The 20192-nt window shown below is 34.4% G+C and overlaps 3 protein-coding genes across 5 annotated transcripts in view; 1 reads left to right on the top strand and 2 right to left on the bottom strand.

Moving 5' to 3' along the window:
* Window positions 1-20192, top strand: part of LOC126970337 (thioredoxin, mitochondrial) — a 325706-nt gene that overhangs the window by 21678 nt on the left and 283836 nt on the right. The gene's annotated exons all lie outside the window — the stretch shown is intronic.
* Window positions 2373-6370, bottom strand: LOC126970332 (uncharacterized). Its single transcript, XM_050816187.1, has 4 exons — window positions 6219-6370; window positions 5892-6142; window positions 5107-5261; window positions 2373-4079 (listed from the first exon to the last, which is right to left on the bottom strand). Exons 1-4 carry the CDS (start codon window positions 6357-6359, stop codon window positions 3859-3861), a joined length of 768 nt encoding a protein of 255 aa, XP_050672144.1. The 5' UTR covers window positions 6360-6370; the 3' UTR covers window positions 2373-3858.
* LOC126970291 (reticulocyte-binding protein homolog 2a) lies at window positions 6612-19219 on the bottom strand. 2 transcript variants are annotated; one of them, XM_050816123.1, is made up of 5 exons: window positions 18992-19219; window positions 10916-11318; window positions 9921-10071; window positions 8821-8975; window positions 6612-8102 (listed from the first exon to the last, which is right to left on the bottom strand). In XM_050816123.1, exons 1-5 carry the CDS (start codon window positions 19056-19058, stop codon window positions 6614-6616), a joined length of 2265 nt encoding a protein of 754 aa, XP_050672080.1. In that variant the 5' UTR covers window positions 19059-19219; the 3' UTR covers window positions 6612-6613. The 2 variants fall into 2 exon arrangements, with proteins under 2 accessions (XP_050672080.1, XP_050672081.1); XM_050816124.1 differs by lacking the exon at window positions 18992-19219 and adding an exon at window positions 10539-10617 and having other exon boundaries at window positions 10916-11043.

The following is a 20192-nucleotide window of genomic DNA, read 5'->3' as shown; positions in this document are numbered from 1 at the left end:
TACCTGACGATCTGAGTCGTAAGACAGTGGGGTTGCTGGTCTTAATAATGGTTTAGTTGCTATGAATGTACTTATAAGATTTTTCAAATCATTATAAAATTGTAGAGCCTTTTGATAATAACAATCCCTAAAGTAACTATGATTTGGATCCTCATATTCACTACGCAATTTCGTGTGGTTAATTTGGAATTGACTCCAATAGCCATCTAAAGTATTTAATCTTTTTTCAATATAGGCAGGCGTCTTACGCTCCGGCCCATCCTTCTTAAAATTGGTTCGAAGGGTTTCCATTGCTGACATTATTTGTTCTTGGGTTGTTAATAGAGCTTCCATGGTTAAAATTGTATATAAACAAGTATGACATATGTAAAAAAATAAAAGATCTCACTCTGAATAGTGGCGCGTGGTTGTCTGGTTTTTCTCGAAGCACTTTGGTAATGGTTTATGGTGAATGATATGGTATGGTTAATTAAATGCACTGGTATAAATGTCGCAATTAAGGTTAACTGACACGTGTTCACTATTCACTCGCGACAGTCCCGATTTACGACTAAATCTCGAAGGACCGCTTGGTTGGTTAAATGGCTCGAAGGACCAAGCTGTACGGTGTTCTGGTTGCCGTACAGATTAATTTATGTTTGGTTCATAAATTAAACTAGACTTAAGAACAATTAGTTTATTGAACTTAGTCTAAATGGTTATAATGGTAAATGGTTTTGAGCACACGCGAACCGATTGATGCTCGAACGTGAACTGGGGAAAATGTGGAAACACGGCACGCGCCAGCGCAACTGCTGACAGGGCGCAACGTGATGTGCGATGTTCCACTCGTACATATACCATATCTAGCATAAATCTGTAAAACTTTAAATCTTATTCATTTATAGAATTCAAACCGTCCCGCACAAAACAAAAAAGAAATTGTGACAATGACATTGACACATTTGAGGTTAGGTTGCGTTCAGAAATTGTTAAATACAAAGTGATGTGGCGCTAGCGAGTAGCGACATCGATTCAGCACCAATCGATAAACAACTTTTAACGAAAAAATACTTAGTACAAAACTTTTCAAAATTTCAAATAAATTAAATGATGCGAAATAATGTTTTTTCGTGTACATGATTGTTCTCATACAATATAGAGTATAATTTCCAAAAATAACGTAGGATACTTTATTATTATGTACGAGTGGCATCCTAATTATAGGGTAGATGAGTATATAATAATATAAATAAGCTCTTCAAAAATTTAAAATAAAAAACTGCTTATGAATTAGGTTTAATTTATTTAAAACGGTATAAAATTGAGATTCAGCGTACCTAATGGACTAGAAATTATAATAACTATCTATCAACATGGGCTACTAATAAACTATTTTTAGATTAACTGTGATTAATTTTATTGTTATACTTAGGTATAAAAAGAAATATTTACAGGGTTATATTAAGAAAGCAAAGTTTAACTAAGATTTTAAAGTCCACTCTCGAAGCAGGTATAACTTCGAGCGTTAACCTGTGTGAGAGCGAGACGCATTATATTTACGCTGAAGTGACAGAGACAGGTAATAACAGGTTAGTGTATGTAGTTCTCCCTGCTTCGATAACGAACTTTATTTGACACATAATGCATGCTAAACTTTTTTTAAATTTCCTAATTAGTCCCCCGCTAATGACCCTTATTTTTATTTACTTTGCACATCTGTATGTGGATCATAGAATTACACCATCCTATTCAATTTCACCTGATTTGGTCCTGTAGATTAGGAGCAAATTTACTGTGACTGACAGATAAATTAACTTCCGATGAAAGGACACTTGAATTTCACATGTGTTTTGAGAATTATTAAAACAATTTGTCAATGTAACCGAAAACATATTTTTAACAAAACTGAATCAAATCAAAACATCAGAACGGAAACATGTGCGATTTCAAGTCAAGTTCAGCGGAACGTCAGATATTAACATGTTATTATTCAAATCAAATCAAATAACTTTTTTCACGTAGGTCACGGAAATGACACTTATGAATCTCAAAAAAAAATAATTTTCTTATTGAATCTACCGCTACTTCGTAAAGGGTTGAGCTACTGAGAAGAAGTAGCAAGAAACTCATTGCCACTCTTTTAAATTCAGATCTACAATTTCATTGTTTTCAATATCATATGTAAAATGATGCAACATACTCAAACGTTAAATAGTCAATGCCTTACACGAGTAAGTCAAGTAAATGTAAATTAATACAAAAGTTATTGAGTACAGTTGCTGCATCATCCCCACACACCTTATATAAATAAAGGTATTCTGTGAGCAATTTATAAGCTATTATAAATAACATATACATATATATACAACATAACAACTTTTAAGAAACTGAAACAGGATCATCCTGCCACCACAAGCAGCGCCCGTTCACGAGCATGACGCATGAGCCAGCCATCGCCTCCCTCAACCATATTTTAGGGAAGGGGACGACCCGTCCCATGTCGCCGCCACAAGCAGTGACATTTAAGCGAGCATGACGAAACCTGTTACGAAAACTCAAGAAAACAACAACAAAAGAATCTTAATTACATATCATGCAATACTCACCAAATACCTCTACTTACAATTTGACAATTCTGCTTAAACTTGTAATTAATATTATATATTAATATTATATTTTTACTAACAGAAATCAAAAGCTCAATCCCTTAGGGTAATCAAATCAAAATCACTATATTCATGCAGGTCAAGGAAATGACTTTTCTTTTTATTCCACTGCCTTTGAGGGTTGAGCTTTAATAAGAAGAAGTGGCAAGAAACTCACTGTGACAATCTCAATATTCGATAAGTTTTCTATATGAGGGCCCCATTGGAGTTTGGCATCTAGCGTTATTCCAAGAAAAACAGCGGTATCAACTATATCTAATTTCTCGTTGCTGTATATCCATTGACAGTTGTTTAACATTAGGTAAAGTAAATTTAATGCACTTCGTTTTATTACCGTTAAGTAACAAGTTATTAGCTTCAAACCAATGTACAAGTTTAGTTAAAGCATTGTTAACAACATCAAAATTTGGTAAGCAACGGTGTATTTTAAACATGAGTAATGTATCATCAGCAAACAACACAATTTGATATTTATCCTTTGCAATATACGGGAGATCATTTATATAAATAAGGAATAGAAAAGGTCCTAAAATGGGCTCCTGTGGAGCCCCCATTTTAATTATTGATCCAGAGGACCGCTTTCCATTGACATCCACCTTTTGTAGTCTACAATTTAAATAGGATGTCGTTAAGTCCAATGCTTTATTTTGAATACCGTAATGGTGAAGTTTTCTGACTAATTCTTATTTTAAATTCAGGTTATGAAATAAGTATAGATTAAGCGCGAGTTCAATGTAGAGTTCAGGAATGCGATAGTGCTGTGTCCTAATTATAATCGATGACCACAATTATGAGTGTGTCGATAAATTTAAGCAATACTTCAAGTTTACCATACACTGCGTTGAAATGATGAAAAAAATATTATTAATTTTTTTTGGAATGGATTCTCATGGGACTGGGTTCAGTATTTATTCAAATCAAAAAGATAACACGGGACATTAGTATCGCGATAACACTGTAAGCGACGACTACGGCACAGCAGTATACTGTAGGTGCGCGTGGCGAGGCGTGCGAATAGTGGAGGGAATTGCTCCCGCTCTTTACGCCAGGTCACGAATGAATTCAACTCGCGCGTTAACTGTACATCATTTACAAAATTCGTGTAGTAGTTGAGATGTCCAAGCTCCAGCCGAACTTTACCGCTTTTAACATTGGACTAATATGTCAGTCTGTGACTACATCTATTTAATCTTTAGAAACAGTGTGAATTTTACAACTCCGAATCACTTCGAGTGCCATGTTTTCTGCTCGCTGGCTTCCGACTGCCCGCTAGGGGCGCCGCACTTTTGCTGCGAGGTTTTCGCCGTGCTCGCTTCTTTCGCCGCAGTTTGCCAACTTGTGCTGGACTGGCTTGGGCCCGTCTCGTTTTTGGCTCCACTTCTAGTTTCAAACGGGCAAACATATCGTAATTTGTGATCACGCACATTTTACCTGCCGGGATAATAATATTGTAAGTCTATTTGTTATACATTTATAGTTGAAAGGTATAGTTATATCTAGATACCTAATGTAATTTAGAAAACTTACAGTTGTTAATGGTTAGTAGGTACTTATTACATTTTTTACTGTAGTGTAATTATAATAGATAATATATATAATATTATATAATATTATATAAATAGATAAACATGGCTGACATCAATAAATATGTATTTTTAACACGCTTTTATTAGCTTTATAGTTCATATTCAAATTCAAAAACACTTTATTCATGTAGGTCACAAAAATGACACTTATGAATGTCAAAAAAAAATATTTAAATATTGTTTCTTATTGAATTTACCGCTACTTCGTATAGGGTTGAGCTAATGAGAAGAAGTAGCAATAAACTCATTGCCACTCTTTTAAGTCAAGATTTAAATTTTAGTTGTTTTACAAATCATTATACATACGTAGGTATGTTGTGTCTAGTAATGTAACGGAAACTGAACATGATTTTTAACCATTTTTAAATGTTTTATTGAATTGAAACTTTGCACACTTATGAAAGACCGATGACAATACAATAATTTAAACAGTCTGTTCCACTTTTATTAGCTTGGTATTTGTATTAACGACATATTTGAAATTGATTTTCCAGCCCTTCAAAAGCTCGGATTAGTTTGAAACTTTGCATACATAATTTATAATATAGTCCCATTTTTCTTATTAGGATCTTGAAGATAAGCGACTTTTTAAGTCCGATACCGGGTAGTGTCTTTGTACAATAGACTATGGAGCGTGCTAATTTGTTAAGTAGGCACGACATTATCATAGACTTAAGAGGATAAAAGCATAAATAATAGTTAGAGTTGGATTTGGGAGACTATCTATGTAGTCACTTTTGAACTACCTACTTAAACTCTTGACAAGTGAAGATATGATTTCTATTTTCTATCAAAAATAGGTCCTACCAACATTTGCTCCATACTGTAAATTTCAATAAAATTTTCAAAATACATTGAAACAAGGATGTTACCATTACAATATTCTTCTCCGCATTCGGAACAAGAGATAATTCTTGTTTCTGTTACACCTGCACGGTTCTTTGTTTTTTTAATCATGTTGAATTTTGCTTGATCCCTTTTCTCCTTAGCCTTTGTTTTTAGCTCCGATTTGCCCAATTCAATTAACCTAAAATAATATAATTAGGTATAGTTTATAGCAGGTAACTATTTCACTAAATAACGTAAAGTACCTAAGTCTTGTCCAAATAACAACGACAAAAACAGCAAACGGTCTCCCTTCTTTTTCGCTAGCTTTCGGTGTACAGTACTTAAACACTCTTTCTCTTTCATTCTGTGGATGTCGTTCGGTATATGTGGACCCGGCTAAATAATGTACAAATGTGGGGAAACTTCTGTATTCTGCTGTTAAATTTCTACAACGCTGTCTTGTTATATGCTTAGTCGTTTAAAATATGCAAATGGTGATACGACGACAGTTATAAAATCTTAAGTTTTTTAAAAATCTTTTCTAGGTTTCTCTAAGGATAAAACCCACATCACAGATTACGCATTGGGACACTTAATGGAATGCGGAATGAGAAAAATATGAATGTTTCGTCTTAATACACATAACTTGTATTGAGGTACAACGTTAAGCAGACATAATGAATTCTGAGTGTAGATAAAGGCGTTGTAACAAGATACAACATATTATAAATATTATGATTACCTAAGTACTAAATAATAAATAACTAATTTTAAGATTAGCCTTGATATTCATTTAAATCAGGAAACGACAATCGGTAACCATACCTACCTGTTAAAATATTCTTCATCTTGTTTAGATTTGGGACGAATTGATGTAAGCATTCGCCATTCGATAGGCACCGCACAAATATCGTCAAATTTTAACCCTTGCATCTCTACAGGTATCGGATCCATAAATGTGAAATGTGTTTCTTCGTAGCCTCGAGTTCCTAACTTCTCATACGCTCTTATTTCTTTTTTTGGTGTTTTTGTTTTTTGGTCCTCTTTCCTATCTTTTATTTTGATATCTTCAGTTCTAACCTGAAAATATACTTTATTTGAGTAATAATGTTATATTTCATTGTAATTTTTTTAAATTCAAATGTTTCAAATATACCTTTTCAGGTCGAGTCTTGAAGTCGGGAACTTTATCCAATACTGCTCTATATTCGTCGGCTGTATTGATAACCACTTTCGATAAATCCAGCATTGGTGCCTCATCCTTCTTTTTGTCAAACAGGTCATCTAATTTTGACATTGTGTTTATAACTGTTGTAAGTTGTAGTTGTTCTAACTAAAGGGCGTTGTTACTGGAGTTATTGATTTAACAGAACAAGTTTGCTTGGTAATCATTGGCGTGACGTATGTACAAAACGTAAGTGACCCCCTTTTTTGTGAGTTATGTGATTTAGCTTATTTTTGTCTATAATTAAATTATCTTTATCCATTATGTTATGATATAAAAAAGAAGTATAATATAATTTGTTTAATAAAAAAGTACGATAAGTATTTCTAACAGATTCTTTTAGGTAGATCAATATCAGTATTATATTTTGTGATTTTACCGATTGCCTCTTCAGGCCACAATCGCCTGCTTCCGTATTTATCATTGATGAACTTTTGCGAAAGAGTTAAACGTTTTGATGGAGACATCTTTGTTCCTTTAGTATCATCTTTATTTGATATCTGTGAAAGGGAAATAAAATCTGACGAATATTTGGTTTCATTCTCACATTCATCATTAGCAATTGATATATCTCGACTATTGTTTTTAGCATTCCAATAAGATTGACTCAAAGAGTATCGCGGCTTGAGCCAATTTTCTGAGTTTTTATCAGTACTAGCCAATGGACTAGGTGATCTGCTATCTTCACTAGATTGGGATAAATATTCTCTTACTGTAGGTTTGCATTTCTGGCGTAATTTACGCTTTTGTGTGTAGAATGGATCTTTTTCACTTTGCTTTTTGTACTGAGCTTGAGGGCGGTTCGCTCCCCATTTAGGTCGATTTTCTATCTCCTTTCTGAATTTGTTATCATAACGTAAGCGACGGTCCTTCTTTGTATTATTTGTTTCCTGTGGAGCATCTTCATCTATATTTACGTAGACATTATCTCCACATCTGTCTGTTCCATCAACGTTTATTCTGTCCTTACATAGCTGATCATCAGTTTGTGTAGAAACATCTTTCGTTTTCATACTGCGATATTTACTAGGGGTCAATACTTTGCCTAGGTTGGACCCATCTTCGGGTGTGCTTGAATGAAGTGATAAACTGTAATAACTATTATTAAAATTTTGCGGAACTAATACTGCTAGTTGTATACTATTTGGTTGACAATTGTTTTCACTTGGATTGGCAATTCCAATTGGTAGTATATTAAATTGGTTATCGGCTAATTTTAGCGGTGGCACCGTGTGTATGTATAGGTTTAAGTTTCCATTTCCAATAGATCGAGGTGAATTCAAGGGAGACGTCGGTTGAGATATATTGTCCTTTTTTTGGCTGTAAGCCGAATGTACATCGTACGTCCTACTTGATTTTGTAGGACTTGCTATTTTTTTAGGACTACATTGAACGGATTCACATTGTTTTTCATTGATTTTTTCTATATTGTTATTTTCACTGAATACACTTCCACACACAGCTTGTTTATGACACTTGAACCGTTTTTCTTTTTCGAGCCTTGCTTTTTTTTCGGCATCCTCGAGTGCCTTTTTTAAAGCGTCAATTTTTTTTTGTTCATTTTTTAGCCTTTCGTCATTTCTTCGTTTTTCTTCTTCAACTTTCATCCTATCTTCGTCCTGCTGTCTTTGAATTCTTAGTTCTTCGAGTCTTTCTTCTCGTAGCCTTCTTTCTTTTTCGTCCTGTTTCTGTTTTTCACGCTCTTCTAATTGACTTAAAATAGCCGATTGAAGTTCTAATGCCTTAATTCGTTTCGTTTCTCTCTGTGCTTTTATTTCAGGTTCTAAAGGAACATTTTGCCCACGAAGGTATGTTCTGAAATATTAAATTAAGAGTAGGGGAAATCTATTTATTGTACTTGCTGCATACTTCCCTTGCCCCTTACGTAAAGGTAAGAGTAAAAAATAAAGTAACTATGTGTTATACAGTGAAACTGTAAAAACTGCCTTTATCTAAATTCTAAAGAAGTTGTTCCAGAAAAGTATTGGCCCTGCCCCACGCATATTACGCCAGGCACTAGAATGATTAGCTTGGAACTGAATATAAATGACCCCAAATTCCACTGAAATACTCCTTGTTTATTCTTTTTTTTTAATATAAAAATAAACCATGGCGGCATTTGGAATGATTTAAATATGGCGATAATATGTCTGCTAGTTGTCACTATCACGTCTAACCGGTCTGAGTCTTACAATCGACATAATATTACCTAATATTCATAATAATATTTAATTAATATTATATCATATTTAGATAATATATCTATTATAATTTGTAAATTTCATTTAACTCGCTTAGAAATAATTATTGAAGCTGTAATTACTGCCAACAACAATTCAATTATTGAATATGGTCACTACAAATAGGACAGTAACTTGTTTGCGTAATCTGATACCTACTACTCGTATATCGTATCTGATGCTATATCTAGTAAACGTATAAAAGAGATGGCCCGTTTTGGAACAACTCCTTAATATTATTTGTTGTATTTTTAGAATGCAAATAAAATTAAATGTATCAGTATTGATTTTACCTTCCTTCATCACTGCCATTGCAAGAAGATTTATCAAATTCTAGTCTTGAATTACTTGAACTTCCTTGGTCTATGACAAGCATGTCAGATGTGTTTTCTATCATATTTAATCCCCGTTCTACCCACGCTGGTGTACTCTTGTTTTGATTAGGCACCTAAGGGTAATTACATTAAATAATACGTTGTTAGTAATTGGATCAATTTTGAACTCGTTGGTTACTTGGTGCAATTCTCGTTAGCTTTATTACTATTGGTAGGTACTTGTACTATTACGTATTCTTTGCTACAGGCGCAGACCATTCTTCGTTATTTTATACGTATGTATCAATGGCTGTATCCCGTTCTATCTCAGCCTAAGTTGTATATCGCTTTTCCTTTGTATTTGTAATGAAGTTACCAACGCTACTTCTGTAGCGTTAATATTCCAAGGATTTAAGCTACCGCCAAAGAGGATGTAAATTCTACGAACTAAGAGGCGGAACTGCTTAAATAAAAATTTAAATTGAGTTTGGTATGAAAACGTGCAGTGATTTGACATAAGTTTGAAATATGTAGTAGTAATTACAGTATGGCGATTGGCGACGAAGTATAATTCGCCTAAGTTTGAATCAAACAGTTGTTAAAAACGTAGTAGATAACGGCTATCTCCGTTTTTTACAAGATTATATCCATCATCTGTTAATCTATCAATGACTGCACGTTTCATACAATCGCGTGAATCGCTTTTTTCTTACAGAGATTCGCTAGGCTTAGCTACCGCGGGCAACACAATCATGGTGGACGGGCAAGAAGGGAATCTGACTTTACTATTTTTATTTTTTAATACAATGGGTAAACACAGGTCACATGGTGGTCAATCACCTGAGGAATCGCAAGAGCGTTGCCAACCCTACTTATAAAGAGTCGAATAAACGTAATTAATATGAATTCGAACAACACATTGGTATGTGGCGGTTGAGTATCGAACCGGGGACTCCGTGGTGAGAGCCATCGGTACTACATATTGAGAGAGATATAATCATTAGTGCAATCAATACTACGACCACGCAAATGATAATTTTATGGATCGACGATTGCCGATGGCTCTGTAATAATTTTACCTGAGGTAACCTTGCATTTGGAGCAGTTGGTTCCCAAAGACGACCTGTAGCGACTCCTCGGTCGCCCCAACGGGGTCTTCCTTCTTCGGCGCCCGAACTTCTTGCTGACCACGTTTCTGTCATTCCTGTACGGTCGTTTTGGGCCTTTTGTCTGTAAATTCCAACTTCTATAAATTCATCAAATTACAGGTAAGTATGAGAAATTCAGCTTCTTAAAATATAGGTATATGGTATAAGTAGGTTCTTATATGTAAATTTTAAGCTCTGAGTGTTTGGGGTGACGGTAATAAATATTTCTCTGACTGAAAAAATGGATATAATAAATGTTCAATAATAATGATAAAATAGCTTGATGATTAGCATTTAGGAGACTCTTAGAGGAGGATGTTTTATGCCGGATCCGAAAGCAAGACATGCCACGAAATATAGTAGATAGTATGCCAAGAAAGTAGACGAGTGAATGAGAAAGGTAGAGAGGTAGTAGTAGAGAACGTTGCCTGGCTTTGGTTCGCCGTCGTTCTTTGTATGTGGCCAAGGCCCTGGGCACCTGTCTATGACTAGTTGTAACAATCACGGTGATGCAACACATCCCTGTCTAGTACCAATGTGACTACAAACCTGATCAGTGTAATTCATTCCTCACCACGTTGTCATAGGATTTCTCCAAATCTGATCCACACATCTCGGCATGCCGTTTCTGATTCCAGGTTTCACGTTTGTTACACTTTTGATATTCATATAATATATCACGTAAGCAAAATAATATGTTATGATGTAAAACATTTAAACAAAATATTTTTTTTTTCAATTAGCTCTTTTGTTTCTTGTTTATCTGTTTATATTTAATCAGATATATCTTTAGCTTCGAAAAGTATTGATTCGGCCTCATAATTATAATGACACCGTTTTTGTGACTATATCTACTCTCTATGTTATAGAAAGAATATGATTTGATTTGTAGAAGTGAACACGTTTAATATTAAAAATCAACTTACGGAATTTCTTTCCCATTCTGTTGCCATGCAACAACGGCGTCATTACTGTATTTATTATTGGCCGCGGGCAATCTATCCGACATGGCCTTTGTGTTATGATTAATTGTTTCACTGCCGTAACCAGAAGTATCGCCTTCAGCGTCCTCGTCGTAAAATGAAAATCTTTGTGCACTGGGTATATTCCTGTTGACTACACCTCTAGTCTTTCTGTCATCAGCAGCAGTCTTATTTACTTCTAGATGGTGAATTGGCGGTAAGCTTGGACTCCGTTGGCGTTGTGTATCTGTTTCTGGATAGTATGCTTTATGTAGTTCTAGTGTGCTTGCGAATTGATTGCGGTTTTGTAAACGGTTGCTTTGCCTATCGCTTACGCCCCATGGTAGATAAAGTTGTGACATTTCTTCTGAAATAAAAAATGAAACTGTTAAATATTTGGTGGATCACAATCCACCAAATATTTAACCAAGTAGTTCTTTTTTTAGAATTCCACTTCTGATAATTTGTTTATAAGTACAAATTTATATAATTCAGTTAATAATCTATTTGAAGTTGATATTATAATGTTGATCGAACCTTCCATGGCTGATAGGTGAATAAAAATGGGCTGTTTTCATTCCTTAAGGAAAAATTGTAAACATTCCCCTTTATCCTATAATTGAGGTTCTGTTTTATCGATAGCGTCAGTACCTCCTTACCTATGCAAAATAAAAACGAATAAGTAACTTGATGGTATCACGCACGGTTCGTAATATAAGCTTGTTTATCGAATATTTGTTAGGTTTTGTTGAATTTATCAGCTATATTTTTTTTTAAATTGCCTTTGTTTTGATCAACTGAAGTTATTAGTGGTGTGATAATGGGGCTGAGGTGTTCTAAACTTGGTTCAATTAGAAGTAAATATTTGGAATCGCTATTGTCTTGTTCTTAAGTTTTATTTTACGCTGTCTTAACCTAGTGTTTTGATGGGTTCTTTCTCAATAGCTAAAATGAGACGGAATTTGTAAATAATATAATAAGGCTGTAGTTTTTACGCAACTGTTATGATGAAATACAGAGGATTGTGGTGGTGTTAAGTTGCATATACATACATTACCAACGTGTTCTTCACTCGTGTTTTTTGTTTTGTTTTGATATTGGCCTATTGCTAATTGCCAACCTCGAACTTTTTTAAAAAAGCTGTTAAATAGACATCAAAAAAACTCTGAACAAAGGTCTTTGCGTTTAGTGTAAATTTAATATATGCAGTTTATTATCTATCTTTCTAAAATTGATATTATTAATTTTGTATTTTCTTCGTAGTTATACTCAATAATGAAGTATAAGCGAGTAGGTACAATTATATATCTCCCTAGCTGACCCAGCAAACGTTGTATTGCCGATATTAAAATCGCGATACAAAAGTAACTGTTGACCGTTGAAAATTTGAAGTTGTATGTATTTTTTAATGCTGACTCATAATCAAACAAATTAAAAAAAAATGTCAAAAAAATATAAAAAAAAAAATTCGTGTGGACCACCCTAAACATTTAGGGGGATGAAAAATAGATGTTGTCCGATTCTCAGACCTACCCAATATGCACTCAAAATTTCATGAGAATCGGTCAAGCCGTTTCGGAGGAGTTCAAAGTTTAACACCATGACACGAGAATTTTATATATTAGATAAAGCGCACTATATATCACTCGAGGGAAAATGCGGTACTGCTCGGATGTATTGAGGCCCTCAACTTCGTCTAGTTCCTGGGGGCCTACTCCTAAAATCGATATTCGATAAATCGTGGCATTAGTCGTGTCGAATCCTACTCTTAATTACGTCGTATTCAATGTCGAAACGATGATTGAACGAACGAAACATTATTCATTATGATATTATCGGTCCTAACTCTACTCTTAGTTGAAAATGTCAGAGACGAATATTCGAATTTCACAAATAATCAAAAGTCACTTTTACGATAATCTCAACGACACCATCTAGGCTGTCGTTGCTATTATCGTTTCAAGTTGTATAGATATATTTGCCATACAACATACATAGTTAATAAATATTATTAAAATAGTTATATGTGATTTACTATTCAAGAGTATTTTTTTCTACTAAGTTATTTAAGTCATTTTGTTGATCGTTTATGCGTAGAAATAATGCAAACGGCCGCCTGAGAAATAGGAAGTCGACGAGAAGGGTTGAATTAATTTTTTTTATATTTTATTATCCGCGAGTTTTGTATTATTTATTCAATTTTAAATAGTCATGTTATATTCATTACATATTTTTTTTTCATTTACATTATGTGTAAATGATACCAAATTGGTGGTGCAGAGTCTGGCATGGCATGTCCTTAGCGCCTAAACTATGTTTTGACTTTTGACACTTCACAGCGACAAAGCACAGATAATGTTTAGGTTTGAACATATTATATTCACACTAACATCGAAAAAAAATCAAAATACTAGTCTATGGTAACGATAAACGATAAGGAATTCGAACATTTGTTAGAGTAGGTTAGTTGCGATATATTCGTAGTATTATCGTACCGTTCCGAATGTATTGTTGTCGATTTTGCGAGTAGACCTCCTGCTTTTGCACTCTCGTCAGGAATCTTTCTTCCATTAGTGATTAATGTGCTATTTAAAACATTCAAAATCGAGAAGCAGTGTGCTACTCAAAGTGTTTTCTAAATATTTATATTATTATTATATGTGTTTGTAACATAATAAAGAGGTTATGAAAGTATAAAGTAAACTTAAATGTAGCATCGCGTGCAAGTCGCAGTAAGCAGCTATTTTATCGCACTTTTTATTTTGTCAAAAAACGGCCAGTATCGTTTCGGAGGCTAAGCATCTGGCATACAAATTAAATTCTTTCGCAACAGTTATTTATTATTTTATTGCTCCTTTCTCTTCGCAAAACACCGGCGAACGGTGGACGTAGGAAACAGATTTACGTCATTTTAAACGAATAATGGTAGTTTTATGGTTATTACTTATTAGATATTGGAACCCAGTCTTGGATTTTATGTAATTTTAATTTATAGAGTTTTGTAATTATTTTTATCGTTCACTAAAATGTATAATAATTACAGTTTGTGTAGGGTGATGCATCTACTGAACTCGTTACTGTTTTAGGTGTTTTATGATTTAATTCCATTCTTCCCAGTCCAGAGTAATATAATAATAATATTGACACACAAATTATCTTGCCCCAAACTAGGCATACCTTGTAATATGAGTACAAGACAACGATATGTACTTACTTAAACATACATAAATACATAATAACTCGGAAACAAACATCCATATTCATCATATAAATGATTGCACCTACCGGGATTCGAACCTCTAGCTTAGTAGTCGGCGTCACTAACCATTCGGCTATATGGGTCGTCGAAATTTTAATTAAGTAATTCGAAACTTTCGAGAATTTGTGTAGCATCGCTTTGCAGAGAATGTATAATGTGGTAGTAGAATGCTGAAGCTGTTAATGATTTAAAAGCTGGAGTTTATTTTTTTATATAAGAGTGGCAAACGAGCGTTTGTCAACGTCTAAAAAAAGGGGCAAACGAGATCACGTGATAAGAAGTGGTGACGCGGTTGCGTCACCACTTCTTATCCATGGACTTCCACAACAAAGGTAAAGAGATGCGATGTTGTTTCTTGCCATTTCTTTTTCCGAGGTTGTAGTAAGTGGCTTGACGTCATATTCTACCTTTATGAATAGACTAGCAATGTCCTGCGGTTTCACTAGCGTAGATGCCGATCTCGTGGTAGAGAAAAGTCTACTAAGTCAGACTGTAGATTTATTTTTGTTAACATAAAAGTTTTATTTCACTTCGTTGTTATTTTATTATTGCATTATTTTCTTTAGAAATCTTGTGAATGGAATATCCGATTTTAATAACTGAAAATGTATTTTACAGGTATTAAACGGTCTTTAATAAAAAAATAACCAATTTTCTCACACCTTGGGTTATTATAGTATTATTACATTTTAGTAGGGATTAGTATTTTAAAAATAGGTATTGTATAAAAAAATAATATAGCCTAACACTCAGTGAAGATGCAGCTTTTTAAAGGTGAAAGAATTTTTTCAATCGGTCCAATAGTTTTTGTTAACAAACACAACGGCCATTTTGTTAAATCAAATAGAATATTTTACAATGGCTGTACCTAATATACATAATAAATTAGTATAATGAGTTGCTGCATCCAATATATGAATCGTGTTCAAAGTTAAAAGCGTTATAAATATCATATATTTCATAAAAAGTAATAAACTGTATAAATATAAATTATCGTATATTGGATGCATCAACCTTTAGAGCTTGAATTTATTGTTCATATATCGTGAACATGAACAACAAGTCGGACATCAATGTAAGAGCATTGGGCTTATTTTATGGTATATGGTCACCCCTCAATTCTCATTTGAATGCGCCGTCGTCGGGTGGGTCATTGGTCACATAGGGAGACGGGAATTTTCCTTTTTTGGTTCTATTGTACCGTTTGCCCAGTTATACAGGAGCTAATGATGACCTTGGTCCTTGAAGAAGGAGTCTTTGATGAATTGCGTTTGGATTTCACGTCATCCCAGGTACTGGCTCCTTTTAGTATGGACCACGCGCGTGTTTCATCCTTTCGGCGATCTTAAGAATCTACTTCTGGTGGATTCATTGACTATGGTATGTAGACGATTGTTTTGTATGCAATGACCAGTAATTGGAAATGGACTTAGATCTGAAAGAGTCCTGTGGAGGGGTATATTGTATAAAGACCAGTTTCTGTGCGGCTGCTCTACGAGCGTGAATAGTTGTAAGCTTTTTGACCATCTAAATTGCCAATATCTAAGTGGAGAATTTTTTCGCTAATCAATGCTTACCACGATACTTATCTGGGATTATATTTTATTTAATACTTTTGTATTACGAATTGTCAAATATATATTACGTATTATCTAATACAATATTATGAACTGCTATGGAAATGTTTAATAGTTTAAATTTCAACGGAAACTGTTTGAGGAGATCTTTGCGATGATGCACCCTTAACTGAGAGATATGCTGTAGTCAAGGTTTCAGGATATACCTAGGTCCTAGGGCAATAAAGGGTAAATTTGTTATTTAAATTATAAGTAATAATAATAATTTATTACTAATTATATATAAATTTTATCTTTCTGTAACTTTATTCTCCTTATAAATCAGCTTCTCGAAATATCATACTCCGCAGTGCCAAGAACATTTAAAAAAAATTGTATCTTAAAATATCACCGCACGTATGGTTACCTACGTATTCTATGATTATTATATTATGTGACAGTCACGCGCACTTAGCAAAATTTCAATAAGTATAAAATATACATGATACTTCCAAAATTCCGTCTAAAAACCTTCGTTCTTACGGCACATTATATTTTAAATTATTCCACGGAACCCTTACTGCATCAGTTAAGGCTCACCCTTATAAAAATGTAAGTAATCGATATTAGGCCCACAGAGTAGGGATGGATACTTAGAACAGAAACAAAATTAAAATCAATAAATAATATTAATAGCTTGACTGAATGAATTTCAATTATCTACAGGCACCAAATTATAGTTTGTAACCGGTTGCAACTTTTAAGCGGTTTGAAATTAAAATGTTTTCGGCTATTTTCAGCTTCCAAGGTAAATAACATAAAACATTTATCTTAGAGAAAAAGATTTATACTTTATTTATTTATAGTGGCTTGTCGTGTAAAGGTGGATTCGGCGCGGCGGTAGGAATCAGGTCAAAAATATCTTCGGAACAACACTCGTAAACCACTAAATGCGTTTGAAGCCACATAATGAAGCGACGCGGACGTCTCTACGCAAAGCTAAAGGCCGGTTTACACTTTGCCAAGTGTGAAGTGATAAGTGTTAAGCGTTAACTTTACGCGATAAGTCACAAGTGTTAAGTAGTCTTTTCCATCTCCGTTTACACAGTGTTTAGGAAGAAGCTCAAAGTAGTGGTAGGGCCGCATCTCTCAACTGTTTGTTTTTAAATTCTGCGCACTTTACATTGTATAGACATTCATACTTTATGTATTCTTGTACGAATTTTAAAGTATGTTGTTCCGTCCACTTCATTTTCGCTTTGAACTTGACACTGCGCAAATAACACACACGTGTTGACACACTGATTAGTACAGGCGAACTGCGAGAGAGGGGAGTGGAACAGTACAAGGGGGGAGGTCACTTAACAGCAAAAATAGACCTTGATTATATTCACTTGTAGTAATCAATAAGCACTAATCGCACTTAAAACTAATCACTTCACGCGTCCGTTCACATCTTGATTACTAAACACCTGCAGTGTTAACTTAACAAACTATAAACCGGGCATAAGTGATCGAGCCGTGCACAGAGCTATTTAGTGAGTATTGCATAATATGTAGACGAACATTCTTTTTTGTTATTTGGTTGAGTTCTCGTGACAGGCTTCGTCGTTCCTTTCCCTGAAAAATGGTCGAGGGAGGCGATGGTTGGTCCGTACGTCATGCTCGTGAACGGGCGCTACTTGTACTTGCAGGATAATTCTATATTAATGCTCGCATAATAAATACCTTTATTTATTATGCGAGCTTACTTCTTCTCGTTAAAGCTCAACCTTTTCCGAAGTGGTGGTAAAATGAAAAGAAAAATGAAACCAACATGAAAAAAAGCGATTATGATTTTAGTTGATTCAGCACTCGATCCCGAGTGCCGGCAATTCGGGCAGCTCTACATCACCAGACCAGAGAAAAGTCACACACTTCAGAAATACGTGATAGGCTGTCTTGAAGTATTCTAGTACTGTATTTATGACCCCAGTTCGATCGCAGCCAATTTGTTTTGCCTTTCAGATGACCAGGGAATTGGCCATCGCTCAAGATTACCAGAACCAATATTCCAATAATAGGCGAAGCGTTAAGGGGAGGGTTGTCGAAGAGCGGTGATAAGACAAATTGGGTTTTTACGCGGTTACCAAAAATTGTTTTGTTAAGTTAAAGTAAAAAAAAGTTGTATTTTCTCCGGCACTGGTCCACGATTTACTGAAAGGGGCTCCAGGCTATCATCATCCGCATAACATTTCATGTTGGAGATATGCAATATATTTATTAATATGATATGCAGAATAATTAACATGGTATGATAGTGGTGTGGCGGTTAAAACACAAATCTACTTCAAAATTTACAAAATATATTCTAGTTAAGTATACAATATCAAAGTAAAATAATTTTTCATATTAAATATTTAACTAATTGCTTAAATTGATTTCACATAATTTCAACAAAATATTTAGGAGGACGAACAAGGCTACTCTGATTTTTTGATTATATAAATAAAATGATAGAGGCTTTCATTGGGCGCGCATCACGAAAAAACTACTGGATACATTTTATTTAGGTCTTCTAAGTTTTATTCATTAGATAGTTGGTGCTTATCTAAAAAGAAATATTGCGATATCTACATTTTATAAATATAAAGTTGTTATAGTTTTAAGAAAAAACGATTTTTATAAGCACTACGTGCTCAGTCGTGTGCATAGGTGCACGAAGTTGCGCGTCAGTACTTGTACTATTTATTACATATTCTTTGGCATCGGTTAGTTTAGGAATAAAATCATGTCATTGTTGATTTATGAAAATTAGTTGATGCTACTGAGATGTTAATAACTCGCAAAAATTTAAAAATACTTATAGGTATGTATATTCACATTAATACAGGATAATCTATTTAGTAGGGCCTGCAATTCTTATTTATATTATGCCCATAATATAAATAAGAATTATCTTATCCAAACAAAAATCCATTTACGCAGCAAGTATTATTATCCTCAGAGATCTGACAAATCTTTCGAATTACAATTACTTTCTTACATAGTTATAACAAAGATTAATTAATTGGCATGCAGTTAATGAGTAATATAAATATAGCTAAAAACGAATGTTTTTTTAAATATTCCTACCTAACTCAACTCAAGGCACGTATGTTGTTAATTGAATGGCGTTCTTTAATGATTGTGCTGTGTTTCAATGTATTATGGGAATCGTCTTATTATAAGCAAGTAGGTTGGTACCTCTTTCTCGCGCCCACTGTTGCTTCTTCTGCTGGACTAAAGACACCGGCTTGCTCACAGACAGCATCGCCGAGGCCGCGCACTGTCCATTACACTTTCACGCCCGTATTGCACACGTCGCGTTCACTCCCAACGGTGCACCAGTTAATGACTACTCTCGAGTGCTCTTTAAAAAAGTACTCTCGCGCATCGTGCTGGTCGCGGTTCGCTTAGCGCGTGCACTCATTGTACGCTCTCCGCTAATGCGCTTGTTCCATTCAAACAAACAATAATTGTTACAGCCATATAAGCAACGATTTTAAATAACGTTGCATTCCATTATCCTCCCTGTAGCATTAAAGGTGTGACTGTATGTAACGAAATGTCGGCTTGGTCTGCGTGCGTTCAGACATTCTCAAACTTTAAGCAATGTTTCACGCAAACATGAACAAAGGTTTCGGGAAAAGGCGCCGGTCGATATTGTCGTCATAGAAACGTTTGTTTCACATTCTCGAAAGCAATGTGGGTATTTCTTATTAGCATTTAGGCCACTGTGTCTCGGCAAATAGTCATAAAGTATTAATCTAGCCTAAATACATGCATAAGTAAGATTGTGCCGACGTGATTGTACTAAATTAGCTAATTTTGTGACGTAATTTGGCTCGAAGATACTATAATAGACATAATCATTTTTAGACAAGAACTTAGCAGGTGATAAGATTAAAAACTGCCAGCATAGTTTGATTAATGAGGTATTTTTGTTGCATCACTTTACGTATATTGTAATTGAAATAAAGTAAAGTAAAGTGATGAAAATGTAAATGTTTATTTAAAATAGTGGCGATGAGTTTCTTGCCACTTCTTCTCATTAGCTCAACCGTTTACGAAATGGTGGTAAATACAATAAGAAAAGTAATTTTTTGACACTCATAAGTGTCATTTCCGTGACCTATAAAGTGATTTTGATATGATTTTATTTCTTTCTTTCTCTTTCCTTCAACTGAAAGGATCTATGAAAGCACGTCCTCTATTGAACTGTTATACGTTAAAACAGTCTGATCCTGTATTACAACTATGGAAACTGTAGACATTCACGTAAATGAGGACGTGTAAAACATTTACACGTAGCCATATTTTCAAGATCCTTCATAATTGCCGGGACGACGATAGCGTATAGGGTAGATATCCTATATAAGATTATCTCTATCGTCGTCTTCCCCAG

This window comes from Leptidea sinapis, chromosome 20 (assembly GCF_905404315.1).
Source record: "Leptidea sinapis chromosome 20, ilLepSina1.1, whole genome shotgun sequence".
Taxonomy (NCBI): Eukaryota; Metazoa; Arthropoda; class Insecta; order Lepidoptera; family Pieridae; genus Leptidea; species Leptidea sinapis.
This window is presented reverse-complemented; position numbering and strand designations above follow the sequence as displayed.